Raw genomic sequence first — 22,120 nt, forward strand, 5'->3', positions numbered from 1 at the left:
TACTTTTGTCTCTACTAAAGAAGATAATCTTTCACTTCTTAAGGATAAGTTCATTTTTTTGGTTAACTTCTTAATTTTGTACTTTGATTGACACAGTTAATTTAAAACAAATGTTTGTCATAATTTTTCTTTTACAAAATGTTAGTTCCCTTATTGGTTGCTTTCAAACTATCTATTCTTATGAATAATTTTATAATTACATATTTTGAAACATTTAACAAATATATTAAATACAATATAAAATTCATCTAAAGCTTAATAATTCTCAACTATCAAAATTCATTATGACTTTGTGTCTATGAGAAATTTATCTTTTGCTTTAACATGATGAATCATTAAAATTTGACCTCTAATTTGAGCATGAGAATTACTAAGGTTAAGAAGATAAAACACGTTCAAAGTGATGATATTCCAAATGATCATATTGCACCATAGAAACATGAGGGTAATAGTTGATAGTCATTAAGTTTGTTTTATAAAGTTTTAAACATAATAAAATAATGGTTAATAGAAAAATTCTCTTGAGTGAGACTCAATTTTTTATTTAGTAGAAAAACATAAGGTCTTTTTTAATGTTTGAATTGAGTTTCAAGATCACACCAAATGACATGTACTAAAGAAAAACATATCTCAATTATGTAAGACATCAATATTATTATTGCTCTCCTATAATGTTGATCCACTTTGAGATTTGGAGGAGGTGGGTTGTCACCAACAAAGACAAAGTTGATTTTGCTTAAAAATACCATACACATGGTGCAACTTTAAGAAGAATAGTTGTCAATAGTAAATGACTTTGAGACAAACATATGCTCAATACCATTTGAGGGATATATGAAGTAAAGATTAAGAAATTCTTTAGAAATCACTATAGCAAACAGAAGTACAAAAGTACAAAGCACAATAAAAACTAATTGTCAACTTATACCATAACATGAATACAAGTAAAAGAAAATGAAAGTGTGTTATATTATTGAATAACTAAATATTTATATACAAAAGTAACAAGAAGAAACAATTGTGAATAATTAACAAAATCTTAACATAAAGTTAACCATTATCAATTAATAAAAGAAAATTGCTAGCAATACTCTCTTTAATATATTTTTAATTATTAACTAAAATTATTAAAATTTAAAATTATATGTCTCACTCTTAATTTAATAATTATCTCTTATATTTTTATATATTTTTAATAAAATCTAGTTAATAAATAATAATATATTAAAAATGTATTATTAGTTTTTCTCTAATTTATAAAATCTAATGAAATAATTATTAATAAAAATTAATAATTTTAATAAATACTTGATACCAATTATAAATGTGAAACAACACATAAATTAAAAATAAGCAATCTAGTATGATAAAAATTATCCAAATTAATGATTTTAAAAAAATATTTTTTAGTAATTTGTTTTTAAATTTGTTCGGTTAAAAGGCCTAAGAAGCGAGGACAGGCTGAAGAACAAGAACAAGAAGGGGAAGACTTAGAAAGCAACCTGCTGGCATAGGGTTTAAAGAAAATTACTGTTAAGACCCAGAAATATTGTACACAAGCAAGGTGCCCCACATAAACGACGCCGTGGGCTCGGATAATTTCCGAGGCAGGTTAAGGGGTAATTGGGGAATCCAGAAACCACCCTTAGGCCGATAATATAACGCGCACACACCCACCCAGTACCCACCGCACAGCACAAACCCAAGGCGGTGAAGTCCCGAAACAAACTTCGCCGTGGAGGTTACAACTCACAGCAACTGCTATTCTGATTCCACACTTCTGTTTGGTTTGGATTCCCAGCAATACACCCTTTCTCTATCAGCAAAAAATCTCACACCGTACAAATCCGCGTTGCTTCATTCTTCGCTTATCTTCACCCGCATTCTTTCTTCCTACTTGCTATGTATGTATCTTTTCTTCGAATCTCAGTTTTCACTATCCAATTGTATTTATTCTTATGTTTTTTAAGTGTTTGCTTCTTGTTTTATTTGCTGCGGCAATGATTGGGGTTTCTGTTGATTGTGATTCTGATATGATTTTTATTTTATTTTTTTGTATGTGTTTATTTAATTTGCTGGACTAAGGGGGACTGTTTGGCGTTTATACGCCCTTTTTTTGGTGCGTGTAACAAAAATGTTTATGAATTTTAGGATAGTCGAAGTATGGAACGGTTTGGTTGGAATTTAAAAAATAATCAGTTCCGTGGAGCTTATGACAATCCCTAATCAAATTCTTTTTGTTTTTCAAATTCATGTGTAATTTTTATTGTTTGCTTCATATTCAATGTAAGTCTTGGGCTATGGCCGTACGAATAAGTAACACTCTTACATGTGATTTTTTTTTGGACTGATACTTTTATCTCATAATTGTTACCATGAAGTGAATTTTAAGAAGCTTATCAATAAACCTCATGTACTCAAGTAGAAAATTAGGGTTACATCCTGCTGGTTGATCTTATGATTTGAGGACTGGCTGTGCTTACTTGCATTTGTATGTTCTACATCTGTTTTTCCCATTATGTGCTTCGGTTGTGGCTTGTAGTCTGATGGCATGTGCGTGTTTGTTGCATATGCATCCATGCTTGTGATTTGATGTAATTAAGATTTGTGAGCATGTGTGTATCTGTCATGCCTGCAATCATGCGATCCAATGGTCTGACTTCTGTGTGCATGTCTCTACTCTCTATACTTTTTGTGTATCCGATTGTGTATAAATGGCAATATCAGCTTTCATTTGATTAGGGCATAAATAATTGATAACATTACATTCATGTATAGAAGTTTATTTTACCTTGCTGGCTTATAATTTAAATAAGAACTAATCAACCAATTAATTACATATTATATTCTCTGATCTCATTGAGGGTTGTTTATTCGTTCGCCTAGTCTTGTGGCCTTGATTGCCCTTACTTAGTTTTCTTTTGTACTTCTTTATAGGATTATCTTATTAGCTTCCTATGGTAAACTTACTTGACAGCCAACATTTTCTTCTCTTTTGCTTTTTGCAGTTTATTGCGAGCCAAAACTTTACCTATTTCAATTCAATTTTTTCAAGGTTTTTAAATTGTGGTATGCAATGACAGTGTTATGGTTTTGGAGATCTCCACAAGTGTATCACGATTGCAATTGTGGCAGCATCAGTTGCTATTTAGTTAATTGCAATGAAAATGCAACCATGACTGCGATTGCAGCTGCTATTTAAAACCTTGAATTTTATGCATGTAATGTTAACTTAGTAATGTCCTGAGTGTTTTTATCTATCCATCTTTCAAAACAATCTTTTATGTAAATTTTCATTTTAATGGAAAACTTACATTAGGTGTGTTTAGCTGGAATATTTTGTTTTGAAGGATTACTTTGTCTAATTTTCTTAACATATGTGTTTTTTTGTAATAGCTGATGTGTGTACTTGTTATCCTAAAAAAAATCTGTATCTTTTATATGTTTTATGTTAATATTTTGCTGGGGTTGATATCCTAATTTTCAAGTTCCTTTTTTTTTTTTTTCTTTTTTAAAGGTTTTTATGAAAGTTGGAATTCTTGTTGATTAGTTGTGCCAGCTCTACTTGGAAAGATGGGTAGCACATTCAATCCACAGATTTTAGTGGAAAAACTGGCCAAGCTGAATGGTTCACAGACGAGTATAGAGAGTATCCTTAAAGATCATTTTATTGGCAGTAATGGATTTCCAATAGTGTCTTGTTCAAGCGGATGTTTATCTGTTTCCACTTTATTGAGTTCGTTTAGTCATGATTTTAGTGTCTAGATCACCTATTGTGCTTGCCCTGAATTTTTGTTTTACTATATTTGGATGTTGGAACATTATCCTTGTAATGTTGGAAGAGGTGTAATACTCCTCCTTGGTTTATTGCAATGATAACCCTTCCCTTTCAAATGCAGAACTGTTTATGGAGTTCTATGATCAGCAGTAAACAATGCAATATAACTGTTATTTCCTTCTTTACCATATGATGGCTAACAATAATCTTGTACAAAATTCATCTGCACGTGTGCTTGGACACATAAACATTCATATGATTTCTTTGGGTCTTTTTGAATTTGTTGCGTATAAATATTTACTGCTGATCAGATATTATCCTTAATGTGGTTAAGCTTTGTCGCATTGGTGCATTTTTCATATGAACAAAGCCAAACAAGTTGTTGAAACATGGGATAGACAATTTCATTGTTCTCCTCGTGAGAAGAGATTGGCATTTCTCTATCTTGCAAATGATATTTTACAGAACAGCAGGAGAAAGGGTTCTGAATTTGTAGGTGAATTCTGGAAGGTTCTTCCAGATGCTCTTCGAGACGTGATTCAAAGTGGAGATGATTTTGCTAGAAATGCAGCACTTCGGCTGGTACTTTAATAATTATTTTTTCTTAATTATAGAATGTGATACATGCTTTTTGACTTTATTCTTTTACACGTTATCTTAAGATGTAGCCTTGTGTTGTTAGCTGGATTTAAAAAAAGTGTTCTTAGATCTTTTGATTTAAAAGAAAGATAAATAACTTCGGTTATTGTTTACTCCAGCATTTCTTCTTGCATGATCACCTATCAGGGAGTGCAACATGTGTTCTGAATTAGTTAATATATTTTGTTTTGGTCATGTATTTTATGCTTGTTTTTGGAATTGCTGCAAGCTAGATGTCTTCTCATGCATTTTTCTTAATGTAATGAAGTTTTTGGCCAACCTTCAGCTCAGATACTGAATTGTTGATTTTGTTATTAAAGGCTAGGACGCTAGGTACAATGTTAGGTCCAGACATATTAAAGAAAAATGCAAAATTTTCTGGTAGTCTGTTCTAAGTTTATTATAAATTGAGTTGTCAAGGTAGTTTTACATAGAATAGCAAGGTGGGTTAGATTGGTCCGAATTATAATTATAATTTTAAGAAGCTCATGCATCAAGTTTTTTGTTTGTAAACTTTTTGATCAAATATACAGTATGTTTTTCCTTGCATAGCTCAGTTGATCTGTTTATGACATATATACTAACTACATATTACTGTTAAAAATAGTTGCTTTTTAAATCTGTTTACATTTTAAAACTCAGTTGCACAAATTGCAATGTGGTTAAAACTCAATTAAATGAACATGATTTTTCTGCATGGAAATGGAGTTTTGAGCAATGAAAATGCCAAACCAATCAGGCTGCAAGTCTTTCTGATGTTTGAAAACTGCATGTATATTTTTTATTTTGATAATAGGGAACAGTTATATGTTTTTGAACTGAGGCTTTGCCTGATTAAGTTGGAGAGAACCACACTACAAAAGTAGCTGTTGTAGTCGGAGAGCCAAGGCCTTGTAAACTTCACAATAGAATTTAGAATCCCTTACTTTTGATGTGGGGCTCAAGTTCCTTACCTTACAATTGGATCCTAACGTTCCACTATGCTCCACAACTCTGGTGCCCACATGGGCTGACCATGCACTGGCCCCTTTGACTAATCTTTGGTGAACACTACAATGCCAGTGTTACTACTCATGCTGCTCATTTGCAATTGGGAGACATGGTAGAAGGTTTTGATCATAGCAGTCAATTCCAGATACCGGCGTGGAGCGATCAACCCCAAAAATGATATAGTGGGATAGTAGATAACGAGATTACTGCTATTTTGAAAACAATCAAAACAGAGGAAAAAAAAAGTCTAAGAGTGTTTAGTCACCGGAAAAAGCTTTAACACAAATGATCTCATTGAAAAATGACTCACTATCATTGGAAAAAGTCTACATCTTGTCGAAAATAGCTTGGGTTATACTGGAGATGAAGAAGCAACTGGAAAATGTCTTTGCTCACTTTAGAAATAAGTTGGGTTTCATCTGAGCAAAAGAAGACGATTGGAACTTGGCCGAAAATGATGACTTGCACCAGAAAGTGACGTCGGAAATGACGGATGAAGCAAGATAATGAGAGAATAAAGATTGAGGTAGGGTTCGAGATAGAGGTTGGGTTCCAACTTTCAAAAATATTAAAGGGGGCAAAATCTCAAGATTCTCCCCTTAAAAAGCATTCCACCTTTTAGAAAAAGAAGACAAACTTGTCCTTTTGCCCTTGTTTGACATATAAAAGGGGGCGAAATCCCAAGATTACCCTTCTTATAAAGCATTCCAACCTCTAGAAAGGGAGTGCAAACTTGCCCTTTTGCCCCATGATGAAATTGCGATTGCTAGAGCCGTGATTTGCTTCGCTTTTTGCCATGATTTGCAGCGTGATGGCTGCTACACTGAAACGCAATGCGATGATGATGGAATAGCGGCACCCAGCCGCTTTGCACCTCTGGCGATAATGGCCGCAATGGCCACTATTGACTACTATGGTTTTGATACCAATTGATAAGAACCCTTGAAAAATCACATTACAAAAGTTAGTGGTTGTAGTTGGAGAGTCCAAGGCTTATAAACCTTGCAATTGGATCCTAACAAAATAATTTATAGATATATTCTTTTTGAAGTTCTTTAGATATTGCATTTGAAACAACAACAACTGAGTCTTATCTCATTAAATGAGGTCGGCTATATAGATCACACGATGCAAAAATCAAATTCTGTGATATTATTTATTGCTAAATTTCTTTTAATAATTTTCTCTAAAGTTTTTTTAGGTTTTTCTCCATTCCTTTTTATTGGATTGAAAGTCATGTTTTTTACTCTCCTTGCCGACACCTCTAGTGACCTTTGCACATGTCCAAATCATCTAAATTGATTTTTTTGTCATCTTTTCCCCAATAGGTCTTACTCCAATACTTTTGATCATGTTATGTGTCTGTATTAATGCATAATGTTGACTTGAGCATATTGTCTACATGGACCTGAAATATGAGAATATATCATCATGCATTTTTTTTCCCTTAATGTTTTTCTCTTTCAGTTTTGCTCTACTTTTTGACAGCTTATGTTCTGAATTTTTTTAATATCAATTTCATGTTCAAAGGGAATAAGCATGGTGGTTATTGTATCAACTTCATGTTGTTTGTTATCTATTGTTTATTGATCTGATTGACATTCAGCCATTCCCTGATTATTTTTAATTCTGTGATGGAGAGATGTTATTTGATTCCTCAAAATTCATGGTAGTTACTGTAAATTACTCAATTGCAATGATGTGTTCTTCGCTTCAACTCACCCTGCCATTATTGGCTGCTTCAGAGTTGCTTTTGCAATGAAATGCCACTTTCTTGTAGGAATACTATAATTATGACATGTTCCCCCTCTCCTGTAACTGATCATTAAGAAAATATGTAATTTGTTTTTTATCATGTTACTCTTATTAGTTTAAATGTTCGTGATAAAATACATTATATAAAACATTGGCATTGGTGAAATTTCTTTTGATACATGACTCTCTCCTTTAAGCAGATTGGTATATGGGAAGAGAGAAAAGTTTTTGGTTCTCGTGGTCAAATTCTAAAGGAAGAGTTTGTTGGGAGGCATGTGGAAAATAATAGCCGTGATGTGAAACCTGTGAACATGAAACTGGTAATAGTTTCTGTATTTATATGATTTGCTGTGCCTACTGTCATTGTATATATGCTCTGCATGCTGATTGCATTTCTTATACTTTTACATTTCAGAGGCCATCTGCGGGGAATGCATTGGAGAAAATAGTTTCTGGTTATCATGTTGTTTATGGAGGGCAAACAGATGAAGATGCTGTGTTGAGCAAATGCAGGAATGCCATTAGCTGTCTTGAGAAAGCAGATAAGGAAATAGGTCATGATGGTAATTCAGGTATGTCAGTTTATCAATTATTGTTTTTTTGCCTGTTTGCAGTAATTGTGAGTTTGTGATTCATGCACACTAGTCGTCTGTCTATGTTAGTGTATGTGTGTATTGTATCTGTTCCGTAGTGTGACAGTTGTTAGTTGTTGGGTTAACTGAATACAGCTGTTGCACACTAAAAATAGATTGTAACTATCTCAGATTAATAGACTGAACAGTGAACCCTCAGATTCTCTCAAAATTTTTCTCCTTATTTTCTCTCTACTCTGAACTCTAAACAGTCTTAAGCATGAATAACTCATTACTGATTTTTTTTTTTAATTTCTTAATGACTGTATCTGTTACTTGAATGTCAAAAGGGCAATTGGTGTTTTTGCTTTGATTAAATTAGTCAACTCAGCTTAGATGCCAAATGTAAATTAGGGTTAGTTCTTAAAATAACGAAGATGAAACTTTGTAATAGAGATAATTTTCTAAACCCTAATTAGTCTAGTTAACTATCATGACTCATGTATCATCTCTTCCAACAATGACACTACTATGATTTTTTCATGAATATAAACAATAAGAAGCTTGCTAAGGGTGCACTTGGATAAATTTTGAAAAAAGTGCTTTTATGAACTTTTATTTTGGGGAGGAGTTGTTTGAAAAACATTCAATGATCTTAATACTATTTAGGCATCTTTTTTTTTTTCAAAATTAAGAAAAGTGTTTTCTATTAAAGAAAAGCACAATCATCAAAGGAGCCCTAAAATATTTTTGGAATTCTTGGTTTTATGTACAATTAAAGCCTTATTGTAAAATCTGTAGAACTTAGTAGTAGATAGATGTCAGGAGAGAGAGAATGGATAAGGCCATGGTAATGAATCCCTGATAGCGGCATAGAGCGACCGACCCTAAAAACATTATAGCGGGATAGTGGATAGCAAGATAACTGCTATTCCAAAGACAATTAAAACAGAGAAGGAAAATAGATCAAATAGTGGTTAGTCACCTGAAAAAGCTCTAACATAGATTATCTTGCTGAAAAATGTCTCACTATCATTGATAAACGAGTACATCTCATCGGAAATATCTTGGGTTTCACTAAAGATGAAGAAGATAACTGGGAAACATCTCTATTCATGTTAGAAATAAGTTGGGTTTTGCTGGAGATAAAGAAGACAGTCGGAACTTGATTGGAAATAGTGAATTGCACTAGAAAGTGACACAGTTGATGGAGGACGAAATAAGAGAATGAGAGACGGAAGTAGGGTTCAATCTTGACTTGCGAAGACATAGAAGCACATAGCATTGCGAATTGCGATATAAAATGGGGCAAAATCCCAAGATTGCCCTTAAAAAAATTCAAAGTTTCGACTTTCAGAAAGGGAGGGCAAACTTGCCTTTTTGCCTTGTTTGACATAGCGGTCTCAATGGCCGCGATTTTCCCCTTTCATGGCTGTGAATTGAGGTGTGACAACCGCGACATTGAACCATGACACGATGGCTCCAGAATCGTGGCAGGGGGCTGCTCCTCTGTGATTGCGTTTGTTATTGACTACTACGGACAAGACAGGGCTAAAGGTTGCTATTATATTGCAATTTTATATGATTTTTCTTATCCACACAGTATTGCTTGGAGTCTAATTATTTTCCATTATTAACATAAATTACCTAAAATAACTAAATACAACAACAAAGCTTTATCCCACTAGGTGAGGTCAACTACATGGATCATAAAATGTCATTGAGCTCAGTCAAAAATTAAATTCTTTGGGATATTATTTACTATGACATCCCTTTTAATAATTTCCTTGATAATTCTTTTGACTCTCCCTCTACCTCTTTTCACCGTTGCTTGATTCCATTGGGTTCTATCCAAAACCATATAAGTTATGTGGACCTAGCCTTTGCCCTCCATAATTTTGTTGTAATTGATTGTGATAATAACCTTGGGAGAACCAAACCACAAAAGCTAGTTATTGTAGTTGGAGAGCCTAAGGCCTTATAAACCCCACATTAGAATTATAGCTTGTGACTGCATTAGCTCAACGCAGTCTGTTTTTAATCCTATTTTTAAACCATGAATTCATCTCATGCACTGTGTATGTGTTGTTGTGTTAAGTAGAAAATTTAAGATAATGTTTTCTAGTTATTGTGTTTATTTAAGTGGCAATACTTGTTGATTGCATCTTATCGGATATCCTTTGCTATTCAATCATCAATGAGTAGGGCGATTCCATGGATCTGCACTAGTGGATGAGCTCCAGGGGCATAGTGCTGCATTAAAGGACTGCATCGAGCAATTAACAACCATAGAATCATCAAGAGCTAGTCTTGTGTCTCACTTGAGGGAAGCTCTCCAGGATCAGGTACTTATTCAAGAGTTTATCTTTAAAAAAGTAATGTAATCTATAGTATATAATTTTGCTATATTTTTGTTCACAGGAATTCAAGCTGGGTCAAGTCCGTAGCCAGATTCAGGTTTGAAACTTGTCCAAATTCATTAATATATACTTTCTGTGATTGTCTATATATATGAATATATGAGATGGCAGAATTTCGTATTGCCTTTTAGCCCAATGACATGCACAAAAAAATTGCACTATCATTTATCTAGAAGTTAGTGGTTATAACTCTTATGAGTAACTTCCTTATGAAGACACTATTATTTTTATCAGCTGGGGAAATAAAATCAAGAAATGAAAACATTTGTGTCTTTATTTTTTGTTGATCCTTTTTTCATTAAAAGGATCCTTTTTACTATAAAAAAATTATTTTTTTATCTATCCTCTTATTGTATTAAATTATCCAAAAATGGCTCCCAACCACTGCTGGGTAATTTAGTGCTTGGTCTCTTGCTCAGCAACCAAAAAATGTGGCAGCTTTGGTAAAGCAGTAGAATTTGATTGTATTGCATCAATCAATATTATATAACCTCTTTACATTTGTCACACTTGCATTGAAAAGATAACTTTCCTGGTCAGTATTAGAACCAGAGGGCCTAAGAGTGTTGCAGTGGAACTCGTCCATTCTCTCTCTCTCTTATTCCTAGGTATTCAAGAGACTTGGAACTCATCACGAAATGAATCCTCTAATTATCCTATACCACTTTTCTTGGTTCTCCTTGTTAATCATGGAATTTATTATTACATCTATTATTATTCTCTTTCCTATTATATGTTGTATCAATTAGTAATAGAATCAGCTTATTAATTGTATATATTTAGAATTCCTAATTTAGGTTGTATAAATCAGGAATTAGATTTAATTTGTCATTAAATGTACCTGTATTATATGGAGCAGATCAGAACCAGAGAAATGAGAAAAGTGAAATTGTTTTGACATGGTTGCCTGGCTTATTGCATGTTCAGTACAAATATTGACATTTATTGATAACTATAGTCGCTTTACTTGAATATATTTTCTCTGTTGTAAAGCTAAAGTTTTCTCAATGTTTAAAGAGTTTCTAGCTTACATTGAAAATTAGTTTCGATCGAGCGCTAAGATCTTGTGCATGGATTCTGGAGTAGAATATACTTCTACTGATTTTCAAGAGTACTTACAATAGAAAGACATTATTTCTTAGCATTTCATGTCTATATACACGTCAACAAAATGGTGTTGCTAAGCAAAAGAATCAGCACTTGCTTGATGTTACAAGAGTATTACTCCTTGATGCCTCAATCCCTTCTTTTTGGGTTGAAGGCTTGAAGCATTGTACATTGCTTTTCTACTTGATCTACGTCGTCTTTCTCAGGTTCTTTGGCATCACTCAAAAGGGTGTCTTGTGTTATGATGCTACTGCTCAAATATTTCTCATATCCTGAAATGTTTTCTTTGATATCAATATTTCTTTCATTTTCTCCTAAAATTAATGGTTTTGCTTCTCTCCCTACCTTTCTTGAGGTCTCTCTTGATACTAAATGTTTTAAACCTGGACATGAATATGCTTGATGCCAATTTGCCTTGTTCCTTCTCAAGCCTGATCCGTCACTTGAGCACACACCTATTGCACCTTGTAGATTCAATTGTGTTTCTCCTCCATCAAATAGGTATGTTTTCTCACCTACTTCTCTAATTGCCACTTCATCTAGCTTCCCTATTCCTACATGTTATTCATAGGTTATTAAAGACGAGTGTTGGGTCAAAGCAAATCGAGGAGTTGTAGGCACTCAGGAGAATTACATATTGTTCCTTGCCTATCTGCTGTTAAACCCATTGGTCGTAAATAGGTGTACTTTGAGAATCGTAATTCTGATAGTTTTCTTAATAATTACAACGCCCAATTGGTTGCCTTGGGTAACAAACAAGAATATGGAGTGGATTATGATGAGACTTTTGCACTTGTGGCAAAAATGACTACCATCAGAATTCTACCCTATTGTTTTCCTCTTCTGTAGGTGTGTGCAAGCTTCAATGCTCTGTATATATGGCTTATGCCCCACAAGCATGGTTTGAAAAATCAGACTACTCTTCTTGGCTTTTCTTTTACTCAGCCGATATGACTCCTCATTTATTTATTTCCTCATTTATTTATTCAAACCACTACAACTGATATTGTTTTTTTTCTTATTTATGTTGATGATATTGATTATTATTGGCTTTGATTATGTATCCATACAGTACCTTAAAGAGCAACTTTAGGGTTCTTTTAATATGAACGATCTTGATAGTCTTCACTAATTTTTTGGTTTGGAAGTTCATTCTGATTCCAAGGGTATTTTTCTCCATTAATACAAGTACAATGAAGATTTGGTTTTTTTTAGCGGGCCTTCAGTCTACTGTTTCAGTGGATACTCCTCTCAAAAGTTAATGTCAAATATCATCTTGATGAGGGTGACCTTTTTGTCTAATCCTTTACTGTATCGTCAGTTAGGGGAAGCTTTAACTATTTGACTATTACCCATCTTGACATCTCATTTGCAATACCACATGTCAGTCAATTTATGCACATCCCTCGTTACCTTCACCTGGCTGCCGTTTTCTGCATTGCTCTTCTGGTTTATTTTTTCCTACGTGAAACTCTATAACCTTGCTTGACTATAGTGATGCAAATTGGGAAGATTGTCCCAATCCTTGGTGATTTGTCATTGACTGGTGCATCTTTTTAGCTCCTGCTTTGATTTCTTGGGAAAGTCTAAAGCAATCTCGAGACTTGAAGTCCTCCATTGACTCTGAATATCGTGCTATATTTGGCTTTGTGGTCTTTTGGTTGTGCTTGGATTCCTGCAAATAGTTGCCCCGCCTCTCTATGTTCACAATACTAGTGCAATTCAAATTGCTGCCAATTCAGCTTTTCATTAGTGCACTAAGCATATTGAGGTGGGTTGTCATTCTATTTGCGAGGCCTTTGAGAATCATGCAATTAGTCTTTCTTGTATCACCTCACAACTTCAATTAACAAATATTTTTACTGAGGCTGTTCCTCTTCCACATCATCAATTCCTCATTAGCAAATTGATGCTTCTTGACCAGTCGCATCAATTTGAGAGAGGAGGTTAATCAAGGAATTTATTATTACATCTATTATTATTTTGGTTCCTATTATATGTTGTATCAATTAGGAATAGAATCAGTTTAGTAATTGTATATATCTAGAATTCCTAATTTAGGCTGTATAGATTAGGAATTAGGATTAATTTGTCATTAATTGTCTTAAATGTGCCTGTTCTAAATATAGAGCAGATCAGAACAAAAGAAATGAGAAAAGTGAAATTTTCTTGACACTCCTCCCTTTCATATACCACTTATTCCATTTCCTTAACTAACTGTAGTTAATATTTGTTATACCATTCATCATTTAGTATTTAAGCACATTGGTGACTGGTCTACTCAAGGTGAAAAGTTTTGTAAATGCTCAAGGACTGCCAGTTCTGAGGATCCTTATGAGTTATGGTCATGTACCTCTAACTTGTCTATCCCCATTGCCTTGTTGCACTTAGTTTTTCTAGGAATGTCCAAAATTAGGATAGTCGTAAATCTCTCTCTCTTGGGTCCCATTGGAGTAGAAAGACTAAACTACTCAAGTAAATTGAGCAAGCCCTAGGTTTTACAATTTGGGAGAACTCGATATGCCCAATGGATATATTTGCTAGTATAGCATGCTCAATTGGTTACTTCCCTTGCTTAGCAACCTGTAGTATTACTTAAATCCACGTTCAAGCTTAGATATTGTAGGATACACTTTGGATTAGGATTTCAAAGAAGTGCATTTGAGATAATGTTAGCCTTTTCCAAAAGCATAGTATCTCCAATAATTTTAGACTCTAAGGGAAATGGGGGTGTTTTGGATTTGAAATTTTTAGATATACATTCTTCAGATTTTTGCACTTAAGTGCCTTTTTACAAAAGGTAAAAGGTTGTAATTTTGAATCAATATCTTCTGCCATAAACTAAAATCTTCAAGTGTTAGTTTTTACTGGTGTAACAATGTTACCTAATTTGCCCAACCCCCTGACAAATGACAAACTAGGATGGGCATGCTGATTTGCACTACGGATTCATACCAGTTCATTGCCATGCATAGGTTGCAACACTGCCATGGGCATTTAGGATTAGAGGCATGGTGTTGCTATAACATTGGATATATGAAAGGGTTGGGAACATGAAAGGTGAAAATGTTGGGAATATGAAAGGTGAAAGGAACTTTCCAAATAAAAGTCCACCAGCGTTGGGAATGGGAATTCAATTAAAGCTCCCTTAACCAAAGCTGCAGGTGTGTGGAATTGAGTAGTCTAATTTAATGAAAATAAGAATTAGGAACTGGGTAAGGAGAACGAAAAAGATAATAAAAAAATAAAATTGCATAAAATAAAAATAAAATTTATTTAAAATATTAAATTGAAACTAATTTTTCTTAAAATTATCATCTTTATAATGTTTTAAATATTGCATTAAAAAATTTATAATGCAATTTTCTTTTAAAATTATAATAAGAACGTACCCAATAATACTTTGGATATGGCAAACCAAAATAGCGTACCAACTAAGCATATACCTCACGTACCATATGTTTTATATAGTGATGTATGCATGCATACCACTTCCCCATACCCATACCAAAGAGAATTGTGTATTAGGTAACAATGGTTTTTACTGATACATTTACAGCCTTGACAACCATCATATGCTGAAAATTCAAATTTGAAAAAATCATGGGCCCTTATAACTCTGCACACCTGACTAAACAAAATAAAAAGGAGCACTAACCACTGTAATGCTCAGAATACTTTTGCAAGTTTTTTTATTCTGCTTGGTCAAATGTGCAAGCTATGAGAGTCTAAAATATCATTTGTTCTCATCATCTGCTGTTTTCAACCTTGAATTTTTGGCATTGGAGGTTTGTCAAATTGTAATATGTTGGTGAAAACTAATATTTAGAGATTTGAGGTTGTTGTAGAAGCTGTTAGTCTTTTATCTTATGTGCCAAGCAACTTATGATTCATTTAATTTTTTAATAAAACAGGCCATCTAGTATGAGTTACTTTTACAATATAAATAACTTGTATAAATGATGAATGAATTGACGAAGTTAATGAATTGATGACATTTATATCATGGGGACTTGAGCTACAAGTGTAGCTGCTGCTACACATCTTTGGCCTTCCATTCATTTCTTCAAATTTCAAATCTTATCATACTGACATGCTGACCAAAGGCAGGAAAACAACTTTTAGTACAATATATTAAATGGTTTTAACTTCTATTTTCATTTTATGTTTGGTTTTTCTTCAGTTTTTTACCCTTGCTCTCTATTGCTCTAAATGCTATTCACTTTCTCAGCATCAAAACCTCTTTAGGCAAAGCTGATGGACAGAGGTTGGAGATTTGTCGGCAATGAACACAGGCAATGATGAGTCGAGTGCAGCACAACAACAGGACACAACTTTTCTTTCTTTTTTGAGTTTGACTCAGTTGGTTTATGCAACTCGACTGGTTCACTGATTTTTTACATAATTGGCTTGTCTATACTGGGTCACACAAAACATTACTGATATGATATATCAACTGGACCAGTTACCTAGCTGATTCATTGGTCGATTCAGTCAGTCAGGTCCAAATTTTACAACACTAGTTATAGTTTGTAAAGTAAGAAAAGTTATTAGTTGAGCATTACCACCCAACATTGCCTCATTAGTAAAGCTGTATTTACTATCCAATCAAGATAGTGAGAATGAAGTTGGATGATGAAATTGTAGGCATTGAAAATCAAAGATTGCTTGATAATTTTGATTGAACTTACGAAAGATGAGAAGTTATTCATGCAAATAAGAAGCTCATTTGCATAGAGGCAAGTTGTGCTGGCAAATGGTTACATTCATCAATCATATAAAGTTCTCTTAAAAAGGCTACTGGCAACAATGCAATGCAGATAAAAATGGTTAGAGCTATAGAATCATAAAGATAATCAAGAATTGGTAGTCCTTGAACATTTATGTAACCTTTCGCCTTATGGACAAGGTAAATACTTAGGGAGGGAGTGTTGATAATACCTCCAATAAAGAATATCTTTAGGAGTAGTAGGTTGGAGTGTTGAGTAGTATGAACTCCATTGTAGTGATGTTATGCAATATTAATTACAGTTACTTAGTTATGGGAAAAGGGGAGTTCATGGTTAAAAAAAGGAGAACTAAGAGAAGAGGTATTGGGCAATTAATAGATTCACTTGTGGTGAAAGCTGTGGATCTCTCGAATACTTGGGAAGTAGAACAGAAGAGTGGGAGAGTTCCATTGTAACACTCTTAGCCTCTGGTTCTGGAACACATTGATGCTAACCAGTACAATTTTTCACATAAGAGCTACCTTTTCATCCTTTTTTGATCCAATTCTATCACTATCAACGAGTATATGTAATATGTTTTGGTCAAATTGACTGTCTCTAAGCTCTCCTCATGGCAATGGGATACACTCAAACATTTGTGTTTTCTCAAGTACCTAAGATGGCTTCTATTCAGATCTTTCTTTCCATGGCTGTAGGACATTGGTTTAGCTTGACATCAAGAATGTCTCTCGGTTATCTTGACTTTTAATTTGTGTTTGGAAAAGCATTTGCAAATATGATTTGGATAATCATTATTTTGTAAAATTGATTTTGGTTGAAAGTGAGTTTGGGATGACTCATGTTTGGAAACTTTCATCTCAAAAGCAAGTTTTTCAATCTAGTCAAACATGATTTTAGTAGAAAAAGAATTCTACAAAATAAGGCAATGAAACATACTACAAAAATAAGCAACTCCATGTTTGGGATTCAAATCCACTTTTTGAAGTCTCAAACACTTATCTAAACATGCAATATTTGAAGAAGCTGCCTAAGGGGAGTCTGTCAAGCTTGGTGTGTAAGTTTCAGAGTTTAAAATGATCTTCTCAATCTTGGTTTGGTAAGTTCAATATTGTTGTGCTGGAATTTGGTACGATAAGGAGTCAAGTTGACCACTCAGTTTTTAGTAGACATTCTTCACATGGAAAATGTATTATTTGGTAGTATATGTGGATGGTATAGTTATTATAGGTAATTATAATTATGGCTTAGAATCAGGAAGCATTAGTTCAGTCACTTCTGGCCAAAACACTTGGGTAAACTTTAATGTTTTCCTAGTATTGAGGTAGGTCAATCTTATAATGACATTGTGATTTCCCATAGGAAATATGCCTTTAGATATATATTGGATGTAACCAGTGAGATAAATTGCAAACCTATTGATACTTGGATGTACTTGAATAACAAACTCTTACCAGATTATGGAAGGCTTAATTAGATCTTATCAAGTAGTTTAGAAACTTATTTTACAATTGAAGTCACACATTGACTATAAATATGACTAAATAAGAGTTTATAAAGGTTAAAACAATCCTCACTTTACAAGTTAACTTTTGGAAGTAAATGAGGCCCACGTTTCATAATATGGTATTAGAGCCTTTCCAAGCCAGAGGTCCAGTCCTGTTGGGTCACTCACAAATGTCTAATCTTGCAAACTTCACACACTAGATGTCTTGTCCTAGGCATGACGGGGTGTATTAAGATGTTCCACATTGGCTAAAAATAGAGCCAAAATACACCTTAGAAGGACTTGACTAGACCTCCTCCTATGAGCTAAATTTTGAGGTTGAGTTAGGCAAATTTAATACGGTATCAAAGCCTATCGTAGATTTGATATCAGACCACCCTTCACCGAAAAAAAAACCATCTGGTTGGCCCCATGAATTTTCCTAGTGCAATTAACCTTGTCTCATGGATTTTCCAATGCAACTTACCTAGTTTTGCAGACTGCTACCTACCTAGTCCCCGCGACTTATCCAGTGCTACATTAAAAAAAAAATCCTACATTTTCATGCTCTAGATGTCCAATTTTGAGCCTGAGGGTGTTGAAGTCCCACATCGATTATAGATATGACTAAATAAGAGTTTACAAAGGCTAAAATAATCCTCACCTTATGAGCTAGCTTTTGGAAGTGAATTACAAACAAACCAGACTTTTCCTTTAAATTTTGTGAGTCAATTTATGCAGTCCCCATGTGTTGATCATTGCGGTGCAATTGTATGGATCTTGCAATACTAATACATTTTTCGAAGACAAAGGAAATTCTTAGGTTGCGGGGTACTTTGATGCAGATTGGGCATATTTGCCTATTGTAGCCAATGTATTTTAGGATACTATTTCATTGTTGGTGGTAATTTTTTAAGTTTAAGAAGCAAAATGTGGTTGCTCCGTCTAGTGGAGAGGCTGAATGTTGAGCTATGACAATGGTCACCTGTGGACTTCTTCAAGTTGTTACTTTGCGAATGTTGATTAGATGAAGATATATTTTGATAATGAGGTTAGCTTTATACATTGCATCAAATCCATTATTATATGCAAGGCCCAACTTTATACAAATTGATTGCCACTTAATAGAAAGAAAGTTCTTTCCAAGGAAATCAATATTTTGTTAACTCTAGTGATCAATTTGCAGATATCCTTGCAGTATATTAGAGATGGTAGACCATGTATATATGGTGAATTAGGCTGAGGATTTTCATCAGCTTACCTCTACATTATTCTGAAATTCACATTTTTATTAGAAAAGGCAGTGGACCCAACTGTTGACTAACTTGGTGTTGGAGACTGACTTCAATACCATTTTATGAATTAACTATCCCAAAACCTTAAATTGTTAGCTATAGAATTGTGATAGTTTTATATCTAATATATAGTTTTGACTTTAATACCGGTATTCTTTTTAAAGTAGGCTTTTATCATATTTGTTTGATTTTTAGCTCAATTCTAACACACGGATGGGGTGTATGAGATTTTCTTTCACCATTGTCAACCAGTGTTATCAAAAGGCGGCCATGGCAGAAATCAGTGGCAGATTTTTAACAATCCACCATACATATGGCGGCTCATAGCGGGTTTGCAATGGCAGGCCATGGTGGCCTTTATTTGAATGGCGGATATGGTGGCAATGGCAAAATTATGGGAATCTGCCAAAATAAAAATTATATTTGCCGATTTGACCTTGTTTCACGCTAAACCAATCCCTAAAATGTAGACTTCCAATCTTGTTGGCCTTTGATATTAGTCTCGGCTATGATTTTGTCTCTCACAGCAGCCTCCCATTTCCTTCTCTCATCTACCCTGCCGGTCACCTTCCCTACTTTCATCGACCATGAGCTCCAGCAACTCTCATTTTTCAGTGAGCAGGTTTTTTGGTGCTGTTTTTGTTTATCCTTCTTCATTCTATTTTTCTTTTTCCTTCTCCACATTTCTCCTCTGTTCTCTCTCCATTTTTTGTTTCAACTTTCTTTCTCTTATTTTCTTTTTTGACTTTTCCTTCTCTGTTTTTCATCCATTTTTTATTCAAAGACTGCTGCCTTGATTTGAGCAGCAGTTTTCCTTAACATAGCCTAACAAGCTTCCTCATTCTTCGAGGGCCGTTAATCGGATTAATCCAACAAGCTTCCTTAATTAGTCTTTCTATTTTCCTTGTTTTTAACCACTTTGTTTAACTTGAGGCTTGATAGCTTTTAGTTTGTACTGAACTTATGCTTTGAGACTTAGGCTATTGTGTTATGAGATCTTGTTACGAGGCATATGATATTATTTGATGATTTTGTATCAATTAGATTCTTGATTTTGACATATGTAGTTAGTTTTTTGGTTTTATATCACATTCTGCAGTTTTTTTTTTTTTTTTATATATATTTTTGTAGATATAATATATGTATTACATTATTCTATTATGGCTGCCATGCTTCTGCTATAAACCGCCATGGCATCTGCCATAATTTTTATGGCAGCTTTTTGGCTTTCTGCCATAACCCTGCCGTTGATAACATTGTTGTCAACTGGGGACAAGGGAAGTATACTACTATTCAGTTATGTAATGGCATTGTTACTTGATGCTGCATGGTTTTCTTTCTCATATTTGAGTGCCTCCGTTCTTAACGTTTCAGGCTGCACGTGTTCAATCAGAGCAGGCAGGTAATACCTGCCGGCAGTTGCTGAATGCCAACAATATTCAGTCAGTAGCTGAACAGAACTCAAAGGAAATTCAAACATCCATGGCCCCTTCAAGTTTTGTTATTTCTGGTGATAGAGAGCAATCAGCTCCATTAATGTATGCACCGCAAGTGTCGTTTCCTCAAAAATCTGGACACACTGAGGAAGATCCACGTAAGTCTGCTGCTGCAGCAGTGGCGGCTAAACTGACTGCTTCAACATCCTCCGCACAAATGCTATCTTATGTGCTGTCCTCCCTAGCATCAGAAGGCGTCATAGGCAATCCAATGAAAGAGTCTTCTGCTGATTATCAGTCTGAGAAGAGGACCAAGCTGGAGAATGACCAGCCAGCTTACATCCCATCTCAGAATCCTCAACAACCACTTCCTCCCTTTTCGGTTTCTGAGTCTATCCAACATAATGCACCTACAACTAACCAGCAATCTACCCCCATTGAGCCACCACCTCCACCCTCGTCATCACCTCCCCCATTGCCACCACTACCACCAATGCCTCAGTATCCCGTGCCACAGTTCATGCAGACTGCTGGATCCATTAGCAGTATGGCATACAGCTATGGCATGACACAACAGCCATCAATGGCAGCCTATCCAGGCGTTGGGGCTTCCCTGAATGGTGTTTCCCCTTTTACCCCCCCATTGGGTACATATCAGGGTTTTCAGGGTTCAGATGGAAATTACTATAATCAACCCTCATCAATGCCTATGGCCCCAATATCTCGACAATAAAGTTCCCTGTCCTAGACTTAGGGTAGGGAAAATTTGCTTAGGAAAAAACCTTCATACCTCCACCCCGTAACCTAGCTATGGGAATCTGATTCTTACTACTGTCATATGTGCACATAGTAAAAATGCTTTGTAACCTTAGTTGTTGGCTGGTACTAATTTCCTGGAGTTAAATAATTTCGTTGTGTGTTACACCAAGGATAACGGTTTTGTACTTCTACTGAGTAGGGTAATTTATCTTTTAGGTATTGTAAAACTAAGCATATACTGTTGCCTTGGGGCTTATTAGATGTGTGATTTTGGAGGGTGTAAGCACGTCGTTACTGGTGAATCAGTTACTGTTGTATTTGGTCATCAGTCATAGCCTGCTTGCATGTCTTCGAAAATTCCGCATCTCTGCTGATGGGCCTGTTACATGTACAGACCATATGTGTTTGTATTTTATGGAATTATATGTTGTGCTGGAGAACAAAACTATCCTCCGAAGTTCCGGTTAACTGAACATTTTATTTATTTATATTATACATGACATGATATGTTGAAACACGTTTTTGTTTTCTGAGGATAAAGGAACCGAATTTGTAAAGCCATACTTGCCAGTTGCAATTAAGTGTGTTTAGGTGGTGTACTTGGACAAGTTTATTCTGGGATTGTAAATTTCTATTGAATGCTTTCTGAGAATTTTTTTTTCTCTTTGAAAAAACGGTTGCTTCTTTATATAATAAATTTTAAAATGTTATTAGTGGTGAGAATGAAAATACAATTCAAAGTTTGAATTACAATTTTAGTTATAAAAAGTTCAGATATCATTTTAGTCTTATTTTTATCGTTAAATATTGGTTTCTATACTTTTATACTTGTTCTTGTTCTATCATTTTTATCATAATGGGCACATACCTTACAGCTTAACTTGTTAATATATTAATGGTAAAAAATGATAAGGATGTGAACTAAAAACTTAAGGATTAAATTTTAAATAATTAAAATTTTTAAAAGTTAATAATGATTTTAAAACCTTACCATTTGATTGCTTCTTTAAAGTATGCAATGGAATTGAATTCCATGCTAAGTTTGATACATTCTTTCATTATCTACTCATGTTTGTAACGACGATATGTAGTTTTATTTATCCCTCGGAAATTTTTAATGTCACTATCCAACTGAACATTACTATATTTTGAGTCC

The 22,120-nt window shown here is 34.4% G+C and overlaps 1 protein-coding gene across 4 annotated transcripts; it reads left to right on the forward strand.

Moving 5' to 3' along the window:
* The first annotated feature begins 1,548 nt into the window (after nucleotides 1–1,548).
* Nucleotides 1,549–21,610, forward strand: LOC113861979 (regulation of nuclear pre-mRNA domain-containing protein 1A). Of its 4 annotated transcripts, none has more exons than XM_027495111.1 (8): nucleotides 1,549–1,904; nucleotides 3,518–3,649; nucleotides 4,113–4,360; nucleotides 7,363–7,482; nucleotides 7,578–7,734; nucleotides 9,940–10,079; nucleotides 10,156–10,191; nucleotides 20,144–21,610. In XM_027495111.1, exons 2-8 carry the CDS (start codon nucleotides 3,574–3,576, stop codon nucleotides 20,936–20,938), a joined length of 1,572 nt encoding a protein of 523 aa, XP_027350912.1. In that variant the 5' UTR covers nucleotides 1,549–1,904; nucleotides 3,518–3,573; the 3' UTR covers nucleotides 20,939–21,610. The 4 variants fall into 4 exon arrangements, with proteins under 4 accessions (XP_027350912.1, XP_027350915.1, XP_027350914.1 ...); XM_027495114.1 differs by having other exon boundaries at nucleotides 1,628–1,904; nucleotides 3,551–3,649; nucleotides 20,144–21,475; XM_027495113.1 differs by having other exon boundaries at nucleotides 1,628–1,904; nucleotides 3,560–3,649; nucleotides 20,144–21,475.
* Nucleotides 21,611–22,120: the final 510 nt, after the last annotated feature.

The sequence above is a fragment of the Abrus precatorius genome, unplaced genomic scaffold (assembly GCF_003935025.1).
Source record: "Abrus precatorius isolate BTA unplaced genomic scaffold, Abrus_2018 Scaffold3, whole genome shotgun sequence".
Taxonomy (NCBI): Eukaryota; Viridiplantae; Streptophyta; class Magnoliopsida; order Fabales; family Fabaceae; genus Abrus; species Abrus precatorius.

Coding starts and splice junctions, on each gene's coding strand:
- LOC113861979 (XM_027495111.1), top strand. CDS start 3,574: ATGGGTAGCACATTCAATCCACAGATTTTAGTGGAAAAACTGGCCAAG. Junction 3,650..4,112: donor TTCACAGACGAGTATAGAGA/GTATCCTTAAAG, acceptor AATGTGGTTAAG/CTTTGTCGCATTGGTGCATT. Junction 4,361..7,362: donor GAAATGCAGCACTTCGGCTG/GTACTTTAATAA, acceptor TCCTTTAAGCAG/ATTGGTATATGGGAAGAGAG.